The sequence below is a fragment of the Crocuta crocuta genome, unplaced genomic scaffold (assembly GCF_008692635.1).
Source record: "Crocuta crocuta isolate KB4526 unplaced genomic scaffold, BGI_CrCroc_1.0 scaffold129, whole genome shotgun sequence".
Taxonomy (NCBI): Eukaryota; Metazoa; Chordata; class Mammalia; order Carnivora; family Hyaenidae; genus Crocuta; species Crocuta crocuta.
In genome coordinates this window covers 5,469,638-5,492,488 of record NW_027551571.1, presented here as the reverse complement: position 1 = coordinate 5,492,488, position 22,851 = coordinate 5,469,638, and the positions used below count along the sequence as shown (strand labels likewise).

Genomic DNA, 22,851 nt, shown 5'->3' with positions numbered 1-22,851 from the left:
GGATAAAAAACCGAGCCAGAGGGATGTATCGAAACAACGGAACTTAAGGTGAAAACCGGAAGGGCAGAGGGAGCAGTGCGCCCTTGGGAAGCAGACACACCGAGCGCCCTGGTGGCGCGGTCCGTTGAGTGTCCGACTCCGGAGTCTGGCTCCCGGTTTGTGAGTTCGAGCCCCGCCTCGGGCTCTGCGCGGAAGGCACAGAGCTTGCTTGGGATTCTGTCTCTCCCTCTCTCTGCCCCTCCCAGCTGGTGCCCTCTCTCTCTCTCTCAAAATAAATAAATAACCGTGGGTGGGGGAAGCAGACATACCTCGGTGCGGCCACGACGGAGGGTGTCAGACGGAGGATGGCCGGCTCTTCCCGCCAGGAGTGCCCCGGCCTGGGCTAGAATCATCTGCGGAGCTTTAGAAACGCGGTGAAAAAGGACCCACCCTCCACTCCAGACCAACTAACTTAACCTCTGATGGGAAGAGGTGGGCGGCAGCGTGTTTGTAGTGCTCCCAGGTGATTCCAATGCGCAGCCAAGGTTGAACCCCTGGCTATTAAGGTGTTTGGACTTCGTTATAGTGGAGGCCTGAAGGGCTTGCAGCAGGAAGGCTTGAGCAGGTGCGCGTCTCAGGAAGCAGCTACAGGGAGAAGGGAGGCACGGCAGCAGCCAGAGGGGCTGGGGTGGCGGACTCACAGGGCCCCGGGAGAGAAGACAAAGGCAGATTCAAGAGCAATTCAGAATCCTTAAATTGGTCACCTTGCGGAGAGGGACTACGGGAAAAGGCACACACATTCTTTGACTGTATAGACCATCTTCTTGAGATCTTACAGGTAATGTATCTTTTGTGACTTAAAAATGTTTTTATTAAATTTTTTATAGTTTATTTTTGAGAGAGCATGAGCGGGGGAGGGGCAGAGAGCGAGGAAGACACAGAATCTGAAACAGGATCCAGGCTCTTAGCTGTCTGCACAACACCTGACGCAGGGCTCGAACCCACAAACCGCAAGATCATGACCTGAGCCGAAGTCGGATGCTTAACCGACTGAGCCACCCAGGTGCCCCTTAAAATTGTTTTTAAATCTATCACAACGAAGTCTTAATAGGACACTCATCAAAGGTGACCTTCAGAGCTTTGGTTTGGGCAAGAGACAAAGTGAGGTTCCCTCCAGAAGAAATAAATGTATTTCATTTCAAGCAAAACTTCAGATTTGGCACTGGAGTTTGTCACTGCCCTGCTGGGAAGTCTGTTAAGTCACCAAGAGGTGAGGCGGGGGGGGCCTAAATGTCGGTGGGGCTTATTGACTCACTGGCACACTTTTAGCTTGACCGTGAGACTAAGTGGCTCTCGTGTTAGACCGTGAAGGTGGGCGCGAGCTCATTCCCTTGGCAGGAGTGGCCGTCACACCTCCACATGGAAGCAGACACCGAGAACACCCCGAGTGACCCGCTCCCTCTGCACACGGCACCCGCCACTCCTGTGTGCAGTCGCGTCCCAGTCTGAATTACACGTGCTTCCGGAAACTGGCCTAGTGATTATTTACACACCACGCAATTCAACAACTCACACCTGAATACCCTTGACCTTGAGTCATAAAAATTATATTCTGAATATCTGAATTGAATGTGTAGCTATTATACAAAGAAATTATCACGGAAGCCCAGAAATCGTAATTTTACGAATGTATCAATTAAGGAATTTGGCAAGAGTATCAGGAGGGAGGAAACAGAAAAGGGGCTTTAGGTGATAATCTCTATTCAAATTCAGGATATGAATATGAAAATGCAAACCATTGGGTACTTTCTTTCCTTTTTAAAAAGGGCAGGAAGACACCCCTGTCCAGCTGCAGGCCTCAGAGGTTTCTGGGGCAGCTGGGCCCAGGCCGGAAGCGCAATCGGCAGGTTCTGAAGAGGCAGTAGTTCCGGAATAATGGACGGAGGAGCTGGTAATTTAGCTGTATTTCAGCTGCAGGAACGGAGGCCATCTGACCCCGCAAGTAGAGAGGCTATTCCAGAGACTCATGTATTTTATTTTAAGAGAAGAGTCCGGTACGAAGGAGCAGCCCCCGCGCCCAGAGGCCGCGGCCCTCAGTGAACCGGCGTGAGCGCCTCGTAGAGTCTCTGCACGGCCAGCTCCACCATCTCCCGGAGCGACTCGTCGTCCTCGCTTCCTTCTTCGCATTCAACAGTCTGAAAGGGAACACACACACAGGCCTTTCGATGGAAGTGTCTAGAAGTGTTATAGGGTGGGGGCGGAGGTCACGCCCGCACGGACTCTCAAGAACCTGAACTGGACACCGCACACGCGTGGGCAGGTGCCCGGATGCAGACTGCCGACAGCACAGTGGCCGGGTCTGATTAGAGATGTGTTTTGGAGAAAAAGAATACATGGACTATCTAGTGAACTATAGTTACTTCGAAGCCCATATTCTGACCCAGCAGATAATGGTACAAGGAAGTCAATCTTTGTAATAAAAACAACTGAGCCGTGGACGTGCTCATCTGCTCAGCATTTGGTAGGGTTTTTTTATTTCTTCCAGCATTTGGTGTTAAATTTGATTTATGCTTACAACGTTCTAGTTATTTCTCAGCTACAAAACACTATAAGCTGTTTTATTATTATTTTTAAATGTTTATTTTTTGGGGCACCTGGGTGGCCAAATCAGCTGAGCATCCAACTTCAGCTTAGGTCATGATCTTGTGGTTCTTGAGTTCAAGCCCACGGTGGGCTCTGTGCCGGCAACTTGGAGCCTGGAGCCTGCTTCAGATTCTGTGTCTCCCTTCTCTCTGCCCCTCCCCTGCTTGCACTGTTTCTCTCTCATTCTCTCAAAAATAAACATTAAAAAAACTAGGACAGAGAGAGGGGAACAGAGGGTCCAAAGCGGGCTCTACACTGACAGCAGCAAGCTTGATGGGGGGCTCAAACTCACAAACCGCGAGGTCATGACCTGAGCTGAAGTTAGGTGCTCAACTGACTGAGCCACCCAGGTTTTATATGCTGTTTTAAAAACTTTTTATCATACCATAAATATCACTCCTATCAAAACTTAGTAAAGAAAGAAAAAATAATGCCCTTAGTTCTATGACCTATTAACTACTGTTAACATGTTAGGGTATACCATTCTAGACTTTCAGCTCTACATACAGACTTCTTTAAAAACAAAATGGGGTAATTTATCATACCTGCTACCTTGTAACCATTCTTTCCAATCAATAGTGCGGGTGGACACCTGTGCACATTGGTCATCCATGTGGCCACCTTCCTGATGGCCACGTGGGTACAGTGCTCCGTGTGTAAGCACACGCCATACACACACACACATAATCTATTCAATTATTTTATTTATGTCTCCCACTCTTGGATATTTTGGTCTCTGAGATGCAGTTTTGTTTATATTCTAATCAGTGCTAAAATAGAAATTCCTAGGTGTGTGTGTGTGTATACATATATATGTGTATATATATATATATATAGATCTTTGCTCTAATTATTTTATCATTAACTTGTCTAATTATTTTCTTCGTTTAAGTCCAGTAAGTGCAATTATGGATCAAGGTATTTACTTTCTTTAGCCTTTCATGCATTTCACCAAACTGCCCTGCAGAAAGAATGTGCTCTATCATTTACAACCGCCTCCCCGCCCCAAACTGCACTTGAGAATTAACTTGTTTTCCTGTTTTCACTGTCACTGGATCACAGCACTCTTGTTAATAACCTATGCCCACACGACAGGCAAACAGTGATATTTCACACTTTCAGTTTGTATTTCCTCTTATTATTAGCAGATTGGATCTGACTAATGGTGTCCTGTGTTTGCTGACTATCCATCCGTATTTCTTCTCTAGCGAATCACTTGTTTATGTTCTTAGCTTATTTTTCTATTGAGCTAAGATAAACTTAGCGTCTCCTCAAAGCATCTGTATAGTCCAAGAACATGAAAGAAATTTCAAATATGTTATTTGCTTAGAACTGTTTTAATCTTCAAAACCAAGCCGCCGAGGAAGATACACTCCTTCATTTATGCTTGTGGAAAACTTATGTGGGACCTGTGCTGGGAGAGCAGAGCAGGCCCCACGGTCTCGAATCCTATTGTCTGGAAAAGCCGCCTGGATCTTGCTGGTGCCAACGAGACAGCAGCTTTTCTGAAAAATCTACAATCAACTGGATGCCAAACTCGAGAAATGCCGTAGTGGATTCAGGCCTCTTGTGGAAAAGGAAGCCAGTGGGAAAGATGCATGTGCAAACGTGTGCGGCGCAGCGACATGCAAATGTGTCTGGGGCGGGGTGGGAACGAAACAATGAGGGGGGCGCCTGCCTGGCTCAGGTGGAGGGGCACCTACTCTTGGTCTCGCTTGCGGTTTTGAGTTTGAGCTCCACGCTGTGTGTAGAGATTGCTTAAAAAAGAAATTAATTAAAAAATAAATAGGGGCGCCTGGGTGGCTCAGTCGGTTAAGCATCCGACTTCGGCTCAGGTCATGATCTCACGGTTCGTGGGTTCGAGCCCCGTGTCAGGCTCTGTGCTGACAGCTCAGAGCCTGGAGCCTGTTTCGGAGTCTCTGTCTCCCTCTCTCTGACCTCCCTTGTTCACGCTGTCTCTATCTCTCTCTCAAAAATAAATAAAACATTAAAAACAAAATTTAAAAAAAGAAAGAAAAAGCAAGAATGTGTGACTTTACATATAGCAACAAAACCCAGCCTGTAAAAAATGTATGGAGGAAAAAAACTGGAAGGAAACGTCAACATAGGAGAGTCTGGTATGAGATCAGATTCTTTCTGTTTCTACTTTCTTTCCCAAATGTCTTGAAGCGTAGGAAGGAGCGGCTACGCACCCGTGTCTCCAGGTTTATATTTGCAGTTTTCCCATCTACTGTGACGCTGAGAACGGAACCGTCTTTCACACTCACGCAGTCCTCTCCAAATATGTCCCTTAACACAAACAAAGATGCTACATTAGTGCAAAATATATCTATGAATTAGTCAAGTATACTTTTATATATTGGGGGAAAATAATATTGAAAATAGCTCCTAATTCCAAAGCAGAAGACTTTTTTTCTTTTTTTTTAATGTTTTTATTTATTTCTAGGAGAGAGAGAGAGAGACAGCGTGAGCAGGGGAGGGTCAGAGAGAAAGGGAGTCACAGACTGAAACAGGCTCCAGGCTCTGAGCTGGCAGTCAGCACAGAGCCCGACGCGGGGCTCGAACCCACGAACCGCGAGATCATGACCTAAGTGAAAGTTGGACGCTTAACCGACTAAGCCACCCAGGCGCCCCCCAAAGCAGACTTCTATCTATAAAAAAAAATTTTTTTTTGAGACAGAGACAGAGCACAAGTGGGGGAGGGGCAGAGAGAGAGGGAGACACAGAATCTGAAACAGGCTCCAGGCTCTGAGCTGGCTGTCAGCACACAGCCCGACGTGGGGCTCGAACGCATGAACCGTGAGATCATGACCTGAGCGGAAGTCGGACGCTTCACTGAGTCCCCCAGGTGCCCCTATCTTTCTATACTTCTATCTATTCCTGAGATGTACTTCATGTAACTTCACATATTTTGTTAATTTTATAAAATGAGTAAAATCCACAGCTATCATTAAGAATGCTTTCTTCAGGGGCACCTGACTGGCTCAGTCGGTAGAGCATGTGACTTTTGATCTCAGAGTCATGAGTTCAAGCCCCATGTTGGGCCAAGAGCTTACTTAAATTTAGGTAAGAAGCCTCTTCTACACAGAAGGAAAAAAGACACACGGAAGGGATGTGATGCCCGCGACCGGAAAGCAGCAGAGCTGGGATGCAAACCCGGGCATCTAGCTGAACTGGTCTCAAGTCCACAGGCTGTGTGCCCTTCTGAATCCGCTCCAGAAGCCTCTGAGTGAAACTCTATTCACTGAGCATCTTCTGTGTGCTGTCTTCTTAGTGACACACGTCACTGTCACTAACCCTAACCCGGCCTCTATCACTGAGAAGCTATGGGTTTCTTTGTTTTGTTTTATTTTAGAGAGAGAGAGAGGGACAGAGAGGGAGAGAGAGGGAGAGAGAGGGAGAGAGAGAATCTTAAGCAGGCTCCATGCTCACCTCGGAGCTCAATACCACAACCCTGGGATCATGCATGATCTGAGTCGAAATCAAGAGTTGGACGCTAAACCCACTGAGTCACCCAGGGGCCCCGCAAGGAGCTACAGTTTAATCATTAATTTGCACATCCATCCCCATCAGTTACAAGGGCGCCTGCAACAGCAATCCAATGAGCAGGCCGGGCACAGGCAAGAAAAGGCAGTTAGCGAATCTTTGCCAACTATGCCAGAAATGGCTGACCATGGAGGTCAAAGGTATTTGGAACTAGCTAGAGCGTTTAGCTGGAAGGCTGTGGTTCAAACTGCTTTACTGATACAAACACAGACACCCAGGGAGGTTAAGTACCCTGTCTGAGCGTCACAACCAGGGAGTGATCCAGAACTAAGTGCCGGCTCCCGCCTCCCCACCCTCTGCCTTCATCACCCAGTGGGGCAGGAATGGCGCAATACTTACTGCAGCATGATCTCCAACCTTTTGCTATAAACATGCATTTCTAGCTTTTTGGAAACCTTCTGTACTGCACCTGGGGGAGAAAGCAAGAGTTGGATTTCCAAGTTCTTATTTAGAAGAATTCTCAAGTCAGCAATGTGAACACAGCTACTGATAGGGGATTAACTACAGAATCCTTCAAGTGACACACATACCATCTACCTGCTGAGGCAAACTGCTATTTTGTTCTTGTTAAATCGAGAACCACATAAAAATGACATCTAAGATGATTTTAAATGATACTTGTAATGTTTCTCAAACTTCCCACATTTCCTTGATGAGCGCAGGGAAACTGTGACTTCGGGAATTCTAGGGGCACGTCCACACCCAGAGATCTCTGAAGTTTTTGCTTTACCTAAAACATTTACATTTAGCATTGTACTATATATAATATATATAATACACCTATAATGATCTTAATAAAATTATTATTTAAAATCATTTTGCCAGGTAAGAGGGCACCTGGCTGGCTTAGTTTATGGAATGTGCGACTCTTGGATCTCAGGGTTATAAGTTCGAGCCCCACACTGGGCATAGAGATTACTTCAAAAAAAAAAAAATCTGTAAGAAAGGTAATGAAATGAAATAATCTGTCAGATTACTTAGCTTCTGCTTCACAAAACAAAGTAATCTGATGGTTCAGGAAAACGATCTGGAGTTTTGAATGTGCCCAGGGACATAACTATCTCCCAGGCCATCACCAGCAACACAGTGAAGAACTGTCTGGCTGTTCCTTAAAAAGTTATTTTGCCATAAAAAGGAATGAAGACTGATTTGTGCTACAACACAGATGAACCTTGAAAGAATTACACTAAATGAAAGAAGCCAGTCACAAAATCCCATGTGTTAAAATTCTATTTATATGAACTGTCCAGAAGAGGCAAATCCACAGAGACAGAAAGTGGTTCAGCGGTTGTTTGGGGGATAACAGCTAGAGATCTGGTGTCTCTCTGTTGAGCAATGTGATGCTGATTGTGGTCTACTCTGTGGAATAGAGCCAAACTGACATTTCTCCTAAATTATTCTGTAAGTCAGATGGTAGCAACTCTGACTAATTTTAATATATGAGTCTTTTTCCTTCTTTTTTATTTTTTTTAATGTTTTATTTATTTCTAGGAGAGAGAGAGAGAGAGAGACAGCGTGAGCAGGGGAGGGTCAGAGAGAGAGGGAGACACAGACTGAAACAGGCTCCAGGATCTGAGCTGGCAGTCAGCACAGAGCCCGACGCGGGGCTCGAACCCACGAACCGTGAGATCATGACCTAAGCGAAAGTGGGACGCTTAACCGACTAAGCCACCCAGGCGCCCCTCCTTCTTTTTTAAAAATGTAGACACCGGGTTGTCTGGCTGGCCCAGCCGGTTAAGCGTCCGACTCTTGGTTTCAGCTCAGGTCCTGATCTCACAGTTCAGGGAATCGAGCCCCGTGTCGGGCTCTGTGCTGACACTGTGGACCCTGCTTGGGACTCTTTCTCTCCGGCTGCCCCTCCCCTGCTCATGCTCTCTCTCTCTCTCTCAAAATAAATAAATATTTACAAAATGTAGATCTCACTGACATATAATATTAGAGTAGTTTCAGATATACAACATAATGATTTGATATTTGTATACATAGCAAAATGACCACAGTAAGTGTAGTTAACCATCCATCACAAGTCACAAAAGTTTTTTTCCTCGTGATGAATAACTAAATATACAACAAACTAGACGCCAGCCTAGAAAGCTACATGATAAAACTTTACACTTCAATTATAATCCTTAATTCTATTATCAAATAAGCATTTAACTGACATGGAAAATCTCATAAAATACATTATTAAAAAATATCTAAGCCATGAAACTATTAAAAGAAACTTTCTAAAATGTGAGTGCACATGGATGTATATTTGCATATTTATTTATTACTAATATTTAATAAGCTCCTCAGATATGTAAGATTATACTGTGTATAATGTGGAAGCACAGTTACACACGTATACCTGTCCTCGGTAGTGTGTGTGTCAAAGCAGGGCACGGGCAGTGTACAAGTGAAGATGGAATGTAAGAACATAAAATAATACATTTTGAAAAGCATACGTTTTTTTAAAAAGCATAAATTCAAAATAACACATTTTGAAAAAGTGTAAATACATTCTGAAAAAGCATAAACTGCTGTGTGTCCTCATCCTTGGTGAGCAGAAGGGATACGGAAATTGAAGTTGGGGCTAAACACACACGCGGATACAAATACAAGTTTCCGGAATCTGGACCCAAGTGTCAACAGGCTAAGAAATGAAAGGGGAGCGAAACGCTAGCAACACAGAATCAGAGTGTTCACAGAAGCTGCCTCTTGAATGGACCTGGCAAACTTCTGTAAACAGCTAGGTTGTATTTCAGGCTTTGTGAACCACACGGTCTCGGCTGTAAGTACTCTACTCTGCTGTGGCGGCTCAGAGAGCAGCACTACACAACATGTAAACAAACGGGCATTGCTGTTTCAATAAAACTTTATACAAACAGGTGGAGCGCTAGACTTGGCTGGGGGGCCCTAGTTGTTGACTCTGCTCTAAAACGTTAAAATACCAAGTTTGGATAGGACAAAGTCAATTCGTTACACAGTAAACGTACAGAATGAACATCCTCAACTGCCCCACAGGCAGCAAATGAAAAGAGGAAGTGTGTCTGTCCTGGTAATAATTTCCATTTTCTGAAGAAGCAAGTACTACCTAGTAAACCCTGTCACTTGGCCCTGAGGGTGACAGCGCTCTCTGCTAACGTATCACTCCTTGGGTCACCGTCTTCTCTCTTTAAAATTCATCTTCTCTCTTTTCTCACACCCTCTGTATCTAACCCAGCAGGAAACACTGCTCTCTTGACCTTCAGTGTATCTCCAGAATCCAACCACTTTCTCCCCACTGCACCACCTCTACCCTCCCCAGAGCGCCACCTCCTACCTGCACGGCCCCAAAAGCTCCGACCTGAAACATCTGCTTTCTTACTCACCCTCCCCAATCTCTTCTCAACAAGCACCGCAGCAATCCTTTAAAAACCTTACAGCATAACCCACTTTACTCAGACTTTAAGTCCAAAGTCCTTAAAATGGCCCCCAAAACCCTAGACATCTGCCCCCTCTCCAAAACCGATGAGGCTGTCCCAGCGCTCACTAGCAAATCCACTCCTGGAGCATAACACTCTGCTTTGTTCCCTGCTGTGCCCAAAGCACCTAGAACAGCACCTGCCAAACAGAAGGCGCACGATCGGTATTTGTTAAATGAATATGCAAGCACCTCATTACTCCAGAAGAAAACAGTATCCTTTTCATGTAACACAAGGTAGGGAAGAGCGAGGGAAAACAGGGCGGCCAGCTCACTTAGCACAACCAGCTGGTGGAAGAAACCCTGTTCTTACCTGTCCGCGATGAAGCTCTGCTGACCTGCCCCGAGGCTAACTTTAGGGAGAAATGTGTATGTCATTACTGTTAATGAAAATGGATCACTAATAATAGTTACTTCTGACTCAATGGCCATGGATCAGAGTGAAGGTACATTTCTACGCTGGACCAGAGCGCTAAGAAAAATGCCCGGTGTAAGGCCGGACCACTCTGTGGTGGCTCACGCATCCCCTCTCTGTAACCCGACGTGGGACACGAAGGCCGGCCGTGGTCTCAGCGAAGCGGCAGCAACACTGAGAGCTGCGCCCACGGGACACCCGGGTGTCACCCTTCTGTTCTTGTCCCCTGCGCTTCGCTCCGCCCCTCGCTCCGCTGCCCCTGACCGCTGCCCCACGGATTCGCTGTGGCCTCTGTAAAAGGTCCCCCCCCACCCCCCCGCACTTGGTCCTTTTTATATCTGTATCACCTAAGATAACAAAAATGTAAAACTGTCAAATAAGAGAAAGTGCCTTCCAAACTGTTCTGGCCTGGGTGTGCTTTGCGCTCCGGGGCAGAGGCTGTGACACTGAATAAGCATCTCACTGAATGTGCGAATCCGAGCGGGGACGTTCTCCTGGGGCCTGTATGAACACGCAGCTCCCTCCCCCACATTAGGGGCACAAAGGGACCCATTACCCACCGATTCAACTAAAGCACATTATCGGTGGTGTCCAAATTGAAATTTTTCGTATTACTCAAATTCAAATTCAGACAAGTAATTTACATTTGTCTAGGTATTTATGTATTTCAGAATTAGGTGCAGTCGGTTCTAAGAAGATGCATTAAATATTCAGCTAAATGTTTTTTCCTTGTAAAATCAAACACTATCTACTCAGTAATTAATTTATTTTTTAATTTTAAGAAAGAGAACTATTCTATCAGAGAACGAGAGCTGAGGCCAGGAGAAGGCTAAAGGCTGGGAGCTTCCCCAGATTCTTCACGGGTGACTTCCTGCCATAGTGGCAAAAAGGGCGACGTTACATGCCACTGATGCACACCGTAAGACATATTTAATCCTGAGTTATGTATAAAATAGAATAAAACTGTAAAGAAATAACACAAAGGTAGCTTTACTAACACAAAGATACCTTTCTTTGACTGAAAACTGCTGCCTACCAGAGAAAACAAAAAGTGATTGCAAAATTGCCCTATAGAGAGATTCCTTTCTGCTCTGCAAGTTTTACTGAACACGTGCAGGGCCGCGGTACTGTTTAATTAGACATGCGGGCTCAATTCAGCGATACTCTGGAATTTCGGATTAAATTGTTTTTAAGAGGACCGTTACTAAGGAGTTCTATCTTCGTGGTGGTCATGGCAACCAGAACTTTGGCGAAAGCACAAGACCTGAGACAGAAAGGAAAATATTAGTAACCTGCACTGTTATGCACTTATTGTATCTCAGAGGTGACAGGAATGGAATGATCAGCTTTCAAGTTCTAAGACTCTGTCTTCGGCTTTCAGTTCACAGACCGTGGGAAAAGCGGAAGAACTCACTGAGAACAATGAAGTAATTCTGTACCTTTCCTTATTTTCGGGTTTGACTGAACTTCCAGGATCACGGTGGTCACTGTGTCCGCATACATGTCGTTGGAAGGGTTTGCTAACCACTGGGAAGCAAAAGGCAGGATTAGGAGGGTACGAACACAGGCAACCACAGAACACTGTACACGTGGGACTTCTGTTTCTAGCATTTTCGCTGACGCTAACTAGTTGTTTCCTGAAGCTACTAACGCTGGGCTTCTCCAATTTCCTACCAATAACAACAGTACCGTGTCCTGAGCACTTCCTCTGCAGCAAGTGCCTTACACGCATTCCCTCGTTTAACCCTCCCACCCAGCACCTTCGTCTCAGAGGTCACTCGTCTCAGAGGTCACTCGCGTGAGGGGACAGGCGGGGAGTGCTGGCAGACCCTGGACTACAGGCCGAGCCCTAAGCACCGGGTTTCAGAAGCACACCCAGCACAGGCACACGCCCCCTGGGCGCTCAGTGACGGCTCATGCCTGCCGGGCCAGGGACAGAGAGGAACGTGTGCCTCTCCTACCTGTTATCTTTTCAAGAAGCGCTTTCAACAAGCACCATGAGGCACTTGAAAACCTTTCTCTGAGATGCTCTTGGCGTTAACTCTGGGGAACATAGCACAGCACTTAGTAGAAAGAGCTAAATTAATGTCCCCAGTAACGTTCCCCCTTCCGAGAGCAATCATGTTCACGTATTATTGTCTCTGACATCATGTTATGGACAACTAACTACTCCTTCTGGCACTGTCTTCAGTTATTCTTATCTTTATGAATCAAAATTCAACTTAAGTCCCAGAACTGCAGCGGAACCTGAGCTGACAGAGCTTTTTTGGTTTTAAAAAATAACGTGTTGAACAGAACAGTGCGCTGTCTAGCTGGGAAATGTACATGCAGTTCTTCCTTGAGGCAGAAAACGAGCCCAGGCGCCTCCCCGGTCACTCAGTTCCAGGATTCACACTGAAAGTCCTTCTTTGAACTGAACAGATGCCACGCTATCAAAATCAACCATCAAATTAATTTGGTGTCTGGGTCCCAAATTCTTCCTGTAGGAATTCAAAGTTCTAATAGTAGAAACCACATTCAATGGTTTCTATTGCATTTTTGGGTCATTTTAATATTGCTTATTTGAATTTTCAAAACTCCACGGTCTTAAAAGTGTTACATGACAAGTCTATTTGTTTCAATGTAACAGAATTTGATTTTTATCTTGAGAATATCAGATGTTTTTGATGTAGCTAAAGACTCCCAGGGCTATCACACAATTAGTGATACAAAATTAGTAGATACTTCTCATCTGGGAGATCTATACTCACCACACACCCTGAATATTAAGCCTTAATTTAATACTAGTTTCTATGTTACTGGAACTACATAGAAAATGCCCAGGGAGGTCATATTTAAAGCTGATCTTGGAAAGAAAACTATGCATGTATATATTTTCCGGTAATTTTCTTTCCTGATTAAGAACAAATTTTCTCTACAATTCTATGTGAAGTCTTAAAACTTTTTCCCCTCCTCGTTTAGGTAATGAACTTACTTCTAATACCACCATTCCTGGTTCCTGTATTACAGTAATATTTTTGAATACTTTCAGAGCAGGTTTTTCTTGAATTTCTAATTCTTCCACATCACCTGAAAAAAGGAAGTAATATTAAGATGTGTATAATTTTTTGATAATCTTCCAGAGGCATCATTATTCTTTTGTTTATAGAGAGAGCTGAAATAAATCTGACAATGAAAAAATGAATTACTCATTTGTACAGTTGAGATTTCAAATAGTTAAGTTTTATGCTAATTGCTTATAACAGCTGAAAGATCTCAACATGTATTATAAAAATTCACATAATGAGGCAGGATTCACCTTGGACATGAAACAGTTTATCAGTTGCAAACTTTGGTGATTGTCAAATATCTGTTTACACATGAGATTTAGCCACTAGCGTCTTAAAATCTAATATGAATCTAGTCAACTATTTCCAACCAGTCACTTCCTTCTGTCTTCATAAGTTTAATCATTCTATTGGGAAATTCTATTGTCTAAGAGGAGACTTTTCTGGTCCTTCCAGTAACCTCTTAATTAAGAATTAACTCAGACATGTTTTATTAACTTTCTATGTTATGACCTGTAATTCTCATGTGAGGATCTGAAGTAAAAAAAGATTTTCTTTCTACTGATTTATTTTATGGTCATATTTTGCTACCTGAATTATAAAGAGGGTATTAATAGAAAGTGTAATTTGTAATTTAAAGTGTTCCTACTTTAGGGGAGACTGGGTGGCTCAGTTGGTTGAGCATCAGACTTTGGCTCAGGTCATGATCTCACGGTTTGTGGTTTGAAGCCCCGCATTGGGTTCTGTGTTGACAGCTCAGAGCCTGGACCGATTCTGTATCTCCCTCTCTCTTTGCCCCTTCCCTGCTTGTGCTCTGTCTCTCAAATAAAATAACTAAACACTAAAAATTTATATAAAAAATTTAAAGTGTTCCTGCTTATTAGAGGGCACCCATGCCTTTTAACTTAGTCATTGCCCCTCTTTATGTTAATACATAAAAATCTCTAACTCAAAGGGTCTACTAGGAAAACAGAATAGATTTACTGTTCTACTGGCCTCTGGCCAGTGGTCATGTGTTCTTCTAAAACCTGTTGTATAGACTGTACTGATGGCACCAGAAAACTTATTTTCACTGAACAAAGAAAAGAAAGAAATAGATGAAACTTAGAAGAGTAAACTAAAGTGGATTTTAAACATGAGCAACAAAGATTACTGATATTTTTAGAATTTTCAATGGATCAAGGATAAGAAGTTTAATAAAAAAATTTATGAGTAGATTTTCAAAAATTTACCCAAAGGTGATAACACATCCAAATGAAGTACAAATAAAACTTATGCAATTCTGAGACAATAATCCAAGCGGAGCAGCCTCCTTCCCTGGGTATACACTTCTCTTACGCAAAAGCAGAAAATAATTAGGTGAATTTCAATAAATACACACCTGTCAACTTCTGTAGCTGGTAATAGAGCAAATTAAAAGGGCCGGTATATGGAATGGCTTGGGTCTGTTTCACAGTGCTCATGGCCAAGTCAGTATAATCTGAAGAGGAAATGAGAATGCACTTTAAGTAACAATACTGATCACACAAAATAGAGCGAGAAGTTAACGCAAAGTAAAGAACTTGTTTCTGAGAAAGCTTAGAAGATGCTCCTTAATTGGCTCCTGCCCTACATTCCCCTCTTAACTCCCCACATCCACCTCCCGACTAGTTAGCTCCAGCTTCAGCTGTAAGAAAGCAGCCTCACCGCCCTCAACACGGTCCCTGAAGGTCTCCGAGCCAGGGCGCCAGCGGTCCTCTGCTTTCTTCCGGGCCAGGCAACCCCGACAATCCACCAGCCCCTGCCACTAGGGCTACCTGGTTTGCAAAACTTGTCCGGACTCCTCTGGGTCCGCTCTCTCCTCATGCACTTACCATGCACCTCACTTTGTCACTCATAGGTGCTGGGACTAGCTCCGGACAAGGCTGCGCCTCTCCCTGGAGAGCTTTCCAGGGGCTGGCGCCGTGCTCTGTAGCACATCTTTAGTCCTCCAGCGGCTGGCACGGCGCCTGGCACAGAGGAAGATCCACTAACCGCTGGGAGAGAACAAGTTATACCTCACTGCGTGACGGGCTAGACACTAGCGGCTGGCCCAGCTCACAAGATGAATCCCTAAACACCTATTTCTTCCTCCTTCATAAAGTGCTCATACTGTTAGTGCCATCTGAATAACACTGAGCACAGGTACCGGAGACACTAATACCATATGTACTGCAAAAGCAGTGATGGCTCAGCATTTACGCAGGCACATGACATAAAGGCCCAGCAAGTAACGTACAACTATACGTCATAAAGATCAAAATGCATGCGTGTTGGGTAGGGCGCAGGCTCCAAGGTTACTTTAGAAAATAAAAGTACCAGGACTCCATTGTGAAAGGTGGAAAACAGGCTTGTAAAGGGTCAGTAGGAGTAGTCAACCTGTCTTAGAGGTCAACTCATGTTCCTCATTAAGAAAAAAATTATTTCACAAAGAATTAAAACATTTAAATAGTTCAATGTAGATTTTCCCCCCAAAAAACTCTGTGGATCATTACCTCATCACTCTATTTTATTATTTGGCTGCTACTTAAAATTTGGCCATTAGTATGAGAAGTGTTCATAGATTTTCTTTCAATGTTAAAATTACTGTTGATGTTTAATAGTATACTTACTGGAGAGGTCACAAGGAGAAAGTATGTGATAATTAAAGTTTCTCTTAACAAGTATTCCTGAGACCCGCTGGCCTTGTTCTGGTTTTTTGTCTGCTAAAAAGCCCATGACCTATTTAAAAAAAACAAAACAAAACAAAACTTGAAGAAAATAGAATCTTGGAAAATGCAAATATTCAGATATTCAATCACAATGATGACCATCTGACATCTGAACCATGAAAACGACATGAATTTTTAACCTGAAAAATATAAAATGTTATACAGGTCTATCATCAGGGCAGGAACGGAGCGACCAAGGGACCAAAAGGCAAGGGACACAGGGCAGACCTGGCAAGACTGGCCAGGTTCAGTTCAGGTCCAATCAGTTCAGTAACCAAGTTGAACGTACAGGTGCTGGGCTCCGGAAAGCTGTCAGCAGCTGTAGTGCGGCGGGGAGGCCGCAGGCGCAGGCCAGAGACGCACGTGCTGCTGCGCGCCGGTTTAGGCCTCGCTCCCAGTGAGCTCCCTGACAGAGGTGCAAGTCTATGTTAGGCTCAACACTAGCAGGGGGGGCGTCTTTGAATGAAGAGGGCGATAGAGACAGGTGAGATCTCATCAGTAAAGATCAGATCTCGCCAGTGTCTGCCAATAAAGACCGGTGTGGAAGAGCTCATGAAACCGAGGGGGCAGAATTTTTAAAAGAAAGTAATGGCTGCTCAGAAACTAACAAAACCAAAAACCTTACAAACACAAAAGCCAACTTTCTTAAACACAACTGCTCTTCACTACTAATAACCCAAAGAGGAAGACGCCAGAGTATTTCATACTTGTTTCCTCTCATCAAATAAGGACAAAGAGCAGTGAGGCAGTGATAGTAATATTTGCCCTTATAACCGTATAAGCAGAGAAAGCTCTATCTCACATGGTTTGTCAGGGTGACTTTCCCCCAAATGCTGGTGACGTAATGAAAAGGGGCTCTGCCCCCAGAAGACTGATCTTAGGTACAGTGAGGTCCCAGACGCTGATGAGGCGGGTGTGCTGGTCTGCACACGCACGAGCACCCCGGAGAGCGAGGCCGAGGGAGCGAGGACCCTCTGGCCTCGCCTGGGGCTGCCGGCGGGGCCCAGCGCGTGCCGCTTTCCACTGTGCTGACTGATTACCGCACATTCGACTGGTGGGCCTGACATGTGAACATAGCGAATGGTTTTTTTGGATAGTTCTTTGTGGATCTGCTTTTGTTCACCTACTTCTTAGTTTCTGTGTTACATGGTTGAGGATGGCTGCTGTAACAGACTTCACCGGAAGCGAGGTGATTGCACTTGAGAAAAAAAAAAAACTAGAAAAAAAACTAGAGCTATGATGTGAAGTAACTAAACCCATGTCTGGAATAATAGAACCACATTCCAACACAAAGCTGTATGTGGAGAAATAGGTACTGACGAGTTTCTCTATGCATACGTACCAGTTATATACGAGTGACGTATATATGTCTCATACTGACAATGAGCTCTCAGTTCTGTAGTTGAAACTTTTTAANCAGCAGCCTCTGGGAAATTCACTTCTTAGATTCCCAACTGAATACTTTACAGGCATGAGATTGCTTCCATTACACTGGCCACCAGAAAGTTCCGTGAACAGGAGTCAATACCACCCTCTGTTCTCCAGCAACAAAAGTCTCATATCCTAACTTTTGCTGATGTTTTTTCCCCTCAAACTCAACCACAAGGAAGGATATTCATCAATTAGCCTTCTCATATTTGGCTCATTATGTATTAAAAGAATTACTATAAAGTTGCTCATTAAGACATGTTTGACATTTAAAACTTTAGAGAAATCATTAAAATGTTTCCCTTAGAAGTATCTCTTAAAATTTTTGTATGTTTATTTTTTTAACGTTTATTTATTTTTGAGAGAGAGAAAGAGCGTGAGTGGGAGAGGGGCAGAGAGCGAGGGAGACACAGAATCTGAAGCAGGCTCCAAGCTCTGAGCGATCAGCACAGAACCCAACATGGGGCTTGAACTCACAAACTGTGAGATCATTACCTGAGCTGAAGTCGGATGCTTAACCGACTGAGCCACCCAGGTGTCCCCCTTATGTTAATTTATTTTTGAGAGAGAGAGAGCACTAGTGGGGGAGGGGCAGAGAGAGAGGGAGACCCAGAATCTGAAGCAGGCTCCAGGCTCTGAACTGACAGCACAGAGTCCAACACGGAGCTTGAACTCACAAACCACCGAGATCAGGACCTGAGCTGAAATCGGACCGTTAACCAACTGAGCTACCCAGGTGACCCCATGATAAAATTCTTATAGTATACTAAGTAGACAGAAATCATCATTAAGCACATCATCTTGCTTTGATTAAAAGAAGACTATATTTTGAAGAAGTATACATNAGTCGGACGCTTAACCGACTAAGCCACCCAGGCGCCCCGATTTTAAGAAGTATACATTTCCCTTTAGCAAAGACCTGGGTAAGATTAGAAACCACAACCTTTTACCTTGGCTAGCTTTTCTCCTCTGAAATTCAAAGTCACAGCTTCTGTATTCCGAGGATTATGAACCTCTATGTGAACTTCATCGTTATCTTCATATTCTCGAATCAGGGCTGCTTTCAACCTGGCCATTTCATTTTGTTCTCCATGGACTAAAATCTATATAGAATGAATTTTAAAAGAGCACAGGGAAACATTCTTAGTTTGGGTTAATGGTGGCCCCTGTGTGACTTAAATATTGAAACAGACATATACTTGAAGTTATTAAGCTTAACTACTTTGAAGAACCTCCAGTCAATCAAACTTGTATAGGTATTTTCATTCTGTTTGGTTTTAAAACTATTGAGTTGGAACTATTTTAAGAGACAGTAAAGAAACTTCTACTTCAGTTTTTGCCACTAACAAGACATACAACTTTGTGGAAGCTGGACTTTGGACTTCTACGCTCAAGTGTAACGGGCTGGACCACGTGACTTCTGTACACTCTATAGCTTCTACCAGCTTTAGATACAGGATTCTTGTGTGAAACTATTGCTACTCCTACTAATGCAGAAAAAAACCATAGTTTTATGTTTCTTAATACAAGGCTTTTTGTTTGTTTGTTTACTTATTGAGAGAGGGAGAGAGAATCCCAAGCAGCCTCTGCACTGTCAGCACAGAGCCTGATGCGGGGCTCCAACTCATAAACCAGGTTATCATGACCTGAAATGAAATCAGGGGTTGGATGCTTTATTGACTGAGCCCCCCAGGCGCCCCATCTTACTACAAAGCTTTCTAAAGAAGCTTTTTATAGGGGATAAAAAAGACCTTTGATATTTGATATTTTGATATTTTCTTCTTTTCATTATAGTAATACCAAATAGGATACTTCAGAACCAAATGAAATTGTGTTTGTGGGGTCTTGATAACAATTGCATTAGATACCAGTCTCTTCCTATTCACTTTTATAACCTGTATTTTACAAGACAGATCATCTTTAACCCATAGATTACTGGTGGATCACTTCCTGCCTGAGCTAACGGAAGCCAGCATCACTACCAGGCCTGGCTTTGAGGCCTGGCTCTTTAAACACTGACTGGCTCTGAAACCTTGAGCAAGTTACTTAACATCTCAGTTTTGTCATCTACAATCAGTTGTTAATTGTAAGGAATAAGCAAGATGATACATGTAAAACATGAGTACAGGGGGGCCGGGCTGGCTCAGTCGGTAGAGCAGGCAACTCTTGATCTTGGGGTTGAGAGTTCAAGCCCCATGCTGGGCCTAGAGATTACTTAACACATGAGTACAGTACCTGCCACATGGTAAATAATAAATGATAGCTGTTTTTTATTATTACTACTAACACTATTGTTATGTTATCGTGTAGATATACTTTTGCTGACCTGGTTACTGAAGGAAGGTAAGCATCGAGTTGAATCCAGGAATTTTAACTGTCAGCAGAGACAGAGCCTGAAGAGCAATGAAACGGGCCTGAGGATGAGGTGGGGACACCAGAGAGAAAGGGCAATACAACACTTCCTCCCTGGCTTCAAAATGTGGGGGGATATTGATAAACCACATACCCTAGGAAACACCTGTGAGGAGCCTGCACGGTAGCTAAATTGGACAGTTCATGATGCTAAAAAGTAGGAGAGGGATTTTTCTCCACCCAAGAATCTGCTTATTACGTAAAGGCCAATGGGAAAATAGCTGTGAGGACCACCGTGCTAGGAAAGAACTCAAAAATGAACCAAACAGCACACAAAGGGGTGCTCAACGTCCTTGGTCATCAGGGAAGTGAAAATCAAAACCACAATGAGATCCGCTCCACACTTACTAGAATGGCTCTAATTAAAAAAAGGCAACTAGCAAGTGNGCGGCCATGACGGGAAGAGTTAGTGATTCCTCAAAAAGTTAACAACAGAATTACCACAGGAGCCAGTGATTCCCCTCCTTGCTGTAAGTGCAAAGGAACTGACCACAGAGCTCAGACAGATTCTTAGAGGCCAATGTTCGCTGCAGCACTGGTCACAACGGCCAAGGGGCGGCAGCAACCCGAGCATCCATCAGCAGGTGCACAAAATGTGGCTTTTACGTACAGTGGAGAGGAATGAAGTTCTGACACAGGTTACACTACAGAGGGACCCTGAACACAGTATGTTCTGTACGATTTCACTGACACGAAACTTCTAGAATAGGCAAATTTACAGAAGTACATTAGAAGTTACCTGGGGCTGGGAAGGAAGAAATGGGAAATTTTTGCTTAATAGGTACCATTTCTGTTTGGGGTGACGAAAAAGTTTTAGAAATAGACAGTGGTGATGGCTGTACAAACCTGTGAGTGTAATTAAGGCCTCTGAATTGTACACTTAAAAAATGGGTAAAATTACAAATTTTGTGTTATATTTTACCACGATAAAAAAAAACTCAAGGAAAAAAAATAACGAAAGGCTCTTTCCTCTATTTTCAGTACTTTCAGAAAGGGCACTTCTGTTTCCCCAGACACACGTTCCCTAAGTTCTGTTGATTAAAGACATGTGTTTTTTTTAGCTTTCCCCTCTTCCTAGTGCCACCAAAATGTAACTGTTATTTTCATAATTACGTGAGACTTAAAAATATAAACAAAGGAGCTATGTAATACATTTTGTACCCAGTTGGAGCTTTAATTTTTACCATTACGTGATTTGTCTTTCTCTTCTTTCCATATTATTAAGCATTTACTAGATGCCAGGCACCATCTTAGATGCTTTAGATATATATGTTCTCTCATTCATTCCTCACAATAACCTTATGAGGCATTATTACCCTTATTTACAAACGGGGTACAGAGAGGGTAAGTAATTTGCCCAGGGTCACACAGCAAGTTAGGGACAGAATGGATATTCTGTCCAGCATACTGCACAGCATGTGCTCTTAAGTTACTGGGGAGGCAACAGAAAGGGACAGAAAGAGCACTGGGTCTGGATGCGGTGAGCTCGCGTAGGTGGAGAAGATTACCACGCACAGCTTGCCTGACTCAAAGGGGAGCTGTGGAGGTCTTATCCCAGTGCAAGCAAAAGTGCTCTGTTGAAAGGCTACCTTAACGACAAGCAGTGTTTGACTTGAAAACCAGCTGCTACCGTGTCTTGGGTAGGTTTCTTTCCCCCTTGAATGTTAGAAATCAAATTCATAGACTAACCACATGAGGCGGTTTCAAAGCACGAATAAATTCACTGGTTTGCTGGTAATCTGTGTGAGCAGAGAAAGAAATGTAATCAACAGACATTTTCAGTGGTAACTTCTGTCCAGACATGGTAGTGATTTCTTCTGGTTCAGACATGATATGCTGTTAAAAAGAAAGAAAAATTAGGAAGAGCAAAACAAATAAACTACCCAATCAGAAAAGGGACATTTTCTATTTTTTAATGCAGCCATAAATTCTTATATTAAACTTAGGACCTTTAGCACAAAAATCATTCTAACAGTGACTTAGTAAATATCAAATACTTATTTTCTTGAGTAAGCATATATTTAATCAGCAAAGTAGGCAGGTTAACTAACTTCAATGCATTTGGAATACTGGAAGTGACCGTTGTAACTTATGACTAGAAAGCCAAACTTGTATTCCCAACTATTCTCTCGCTCTAAAAAGTCACTTTTCAGACAGATGTGTTTCTATTCTGGAAATCGACTTTATTTTTTAAATGTTTATTTATTTATTTTGAGAGAGAGAGACAGAATCCCAAGCAGGCTCATGCCGTCGGTGCAGATCTGGATGTGGGACTCGAACTCACAAACTGTGAGATCAGGACCTGAGCCAAAACCAAGAGTTGCACGTTCAACCGACTGAGCCACCCACGCGCCTTGGGAGTCATCACGTATTTTAAGAATGAAGACAAGTTATATAGCTAACAGGGGATAAGAGAACGTGATGCTTGGATGTTCAGAAACGGTCTCTAAAGTTCTGCGCGTACTTCCTCCAATGTGTCCATCCCTAAGCGCTAACATCAACCACTCCGCGTCGTCAGGGAGACGGGCAGTCAACCCAAACACCCGCTTCAGCTTTTCAAGAGAATACGTATTAGTAAACTTCTTTGATGAAGGAGAGCACCCATGTTTTTGTTGGTCTCAAATAGGTTCCTCTGCATACTTTTTACGGCAACAAGATGAGTGCTTCTCAGACTTTAACGTGCCANAAAGGCTGGAATACAGAAAGCGTGACAAGTAGGGCACTGGGGCAGTTTTTTTTTTTTTTTTTTTTTAACGTTTTATTTATTTCTGAGAGAGAGAAACAGCATGAGCAGGGGAGGGTCAGAGAGAGAGGGAGATACAGAATCTGAAGCAGGCTCCAGGCTCTGAGCTGGCAGCACAGAGCTCGATGCGGAGCTCGACCCCGCAAACTGTGAGATCATGACCTGAGCCGAAGTCAGATGCTCAACCGACTGAGCCCCCCGGGCGGCCCGGGGCAATTCGGATTAGGAGTAACACAGTGGTCTCATGGCTGACCTTGGCAAGTGTCCCTTCCACACAGTACCCTGCTATGATGACGCCGTTCCTCTTATCCGTGCACCAGCTTTCGAAGAGCTCTCTGGATAAGCCACTTTGCATCATGCCCGGGGAGGCCATGACGACACTGGGACCGATGTCATCAAAATGGTCCATGCTCTGAGAGAGAGAAGGGAGTGGTAAAAGCACGCTGAGCACCAGGGTCTGGCAA

At 43.8% G+C, this 22,851-nt stretch overlaps 1 protein-coding gene across 1 annotated transcript in view; it reads right to left on the bottom strand.

The window, feature by feature from the left end:
• Nucleotides 1-1,756: 1,756 nt before the first annotated feature.
• The window catches only part of CPSF3 (cleavage and polyadenylation specific factor 3), a 41,504-nt gene continuing 20,409 nt past the window's right edge, over nt 1,757-22,851 (bottom strand). The window contains exons 9-18 of the mRNA XM_077750935.1: nt 22,641-22,799; nt 21,334-21,480; nt 18,183-18,335; nt 15,706-15,814; nt 14,457-14,555; nt 13,003-13,097; nt 11,468-11,555; nt 6,508-6,577; nt 4,815-4,911; nt 1,757-2,174 (exon numbers count right to left, since the gene is read on the bottom strand). Coding sequence (XP_077607061.1) covers nt 2,073-2,174; nt 4,815-4,911; nt 6,508-6,577; nt 11,468-11,555; nt 13,003-13,097; nt 14,457-14,555; nt 15,706-15,814; nt 18,183-18,335; nt 21,334-21,480; nt 22,641-22,799 — 1,119 coding nt within the window. The 3' untranslated portion in view covers nt 1,757-2,072. The remainder of the gene's footprint in view (nt 2,175-4,814; nt 4,912-6,507; nt 6,578-11,467; nt 11,556-13,002; nt 13,098-14,456; nt 14,556-15,705; nt 15,815-18,182; nt 18,336-21,333; nt 21,481-22,640; nt 22,800-22,851) is intronic.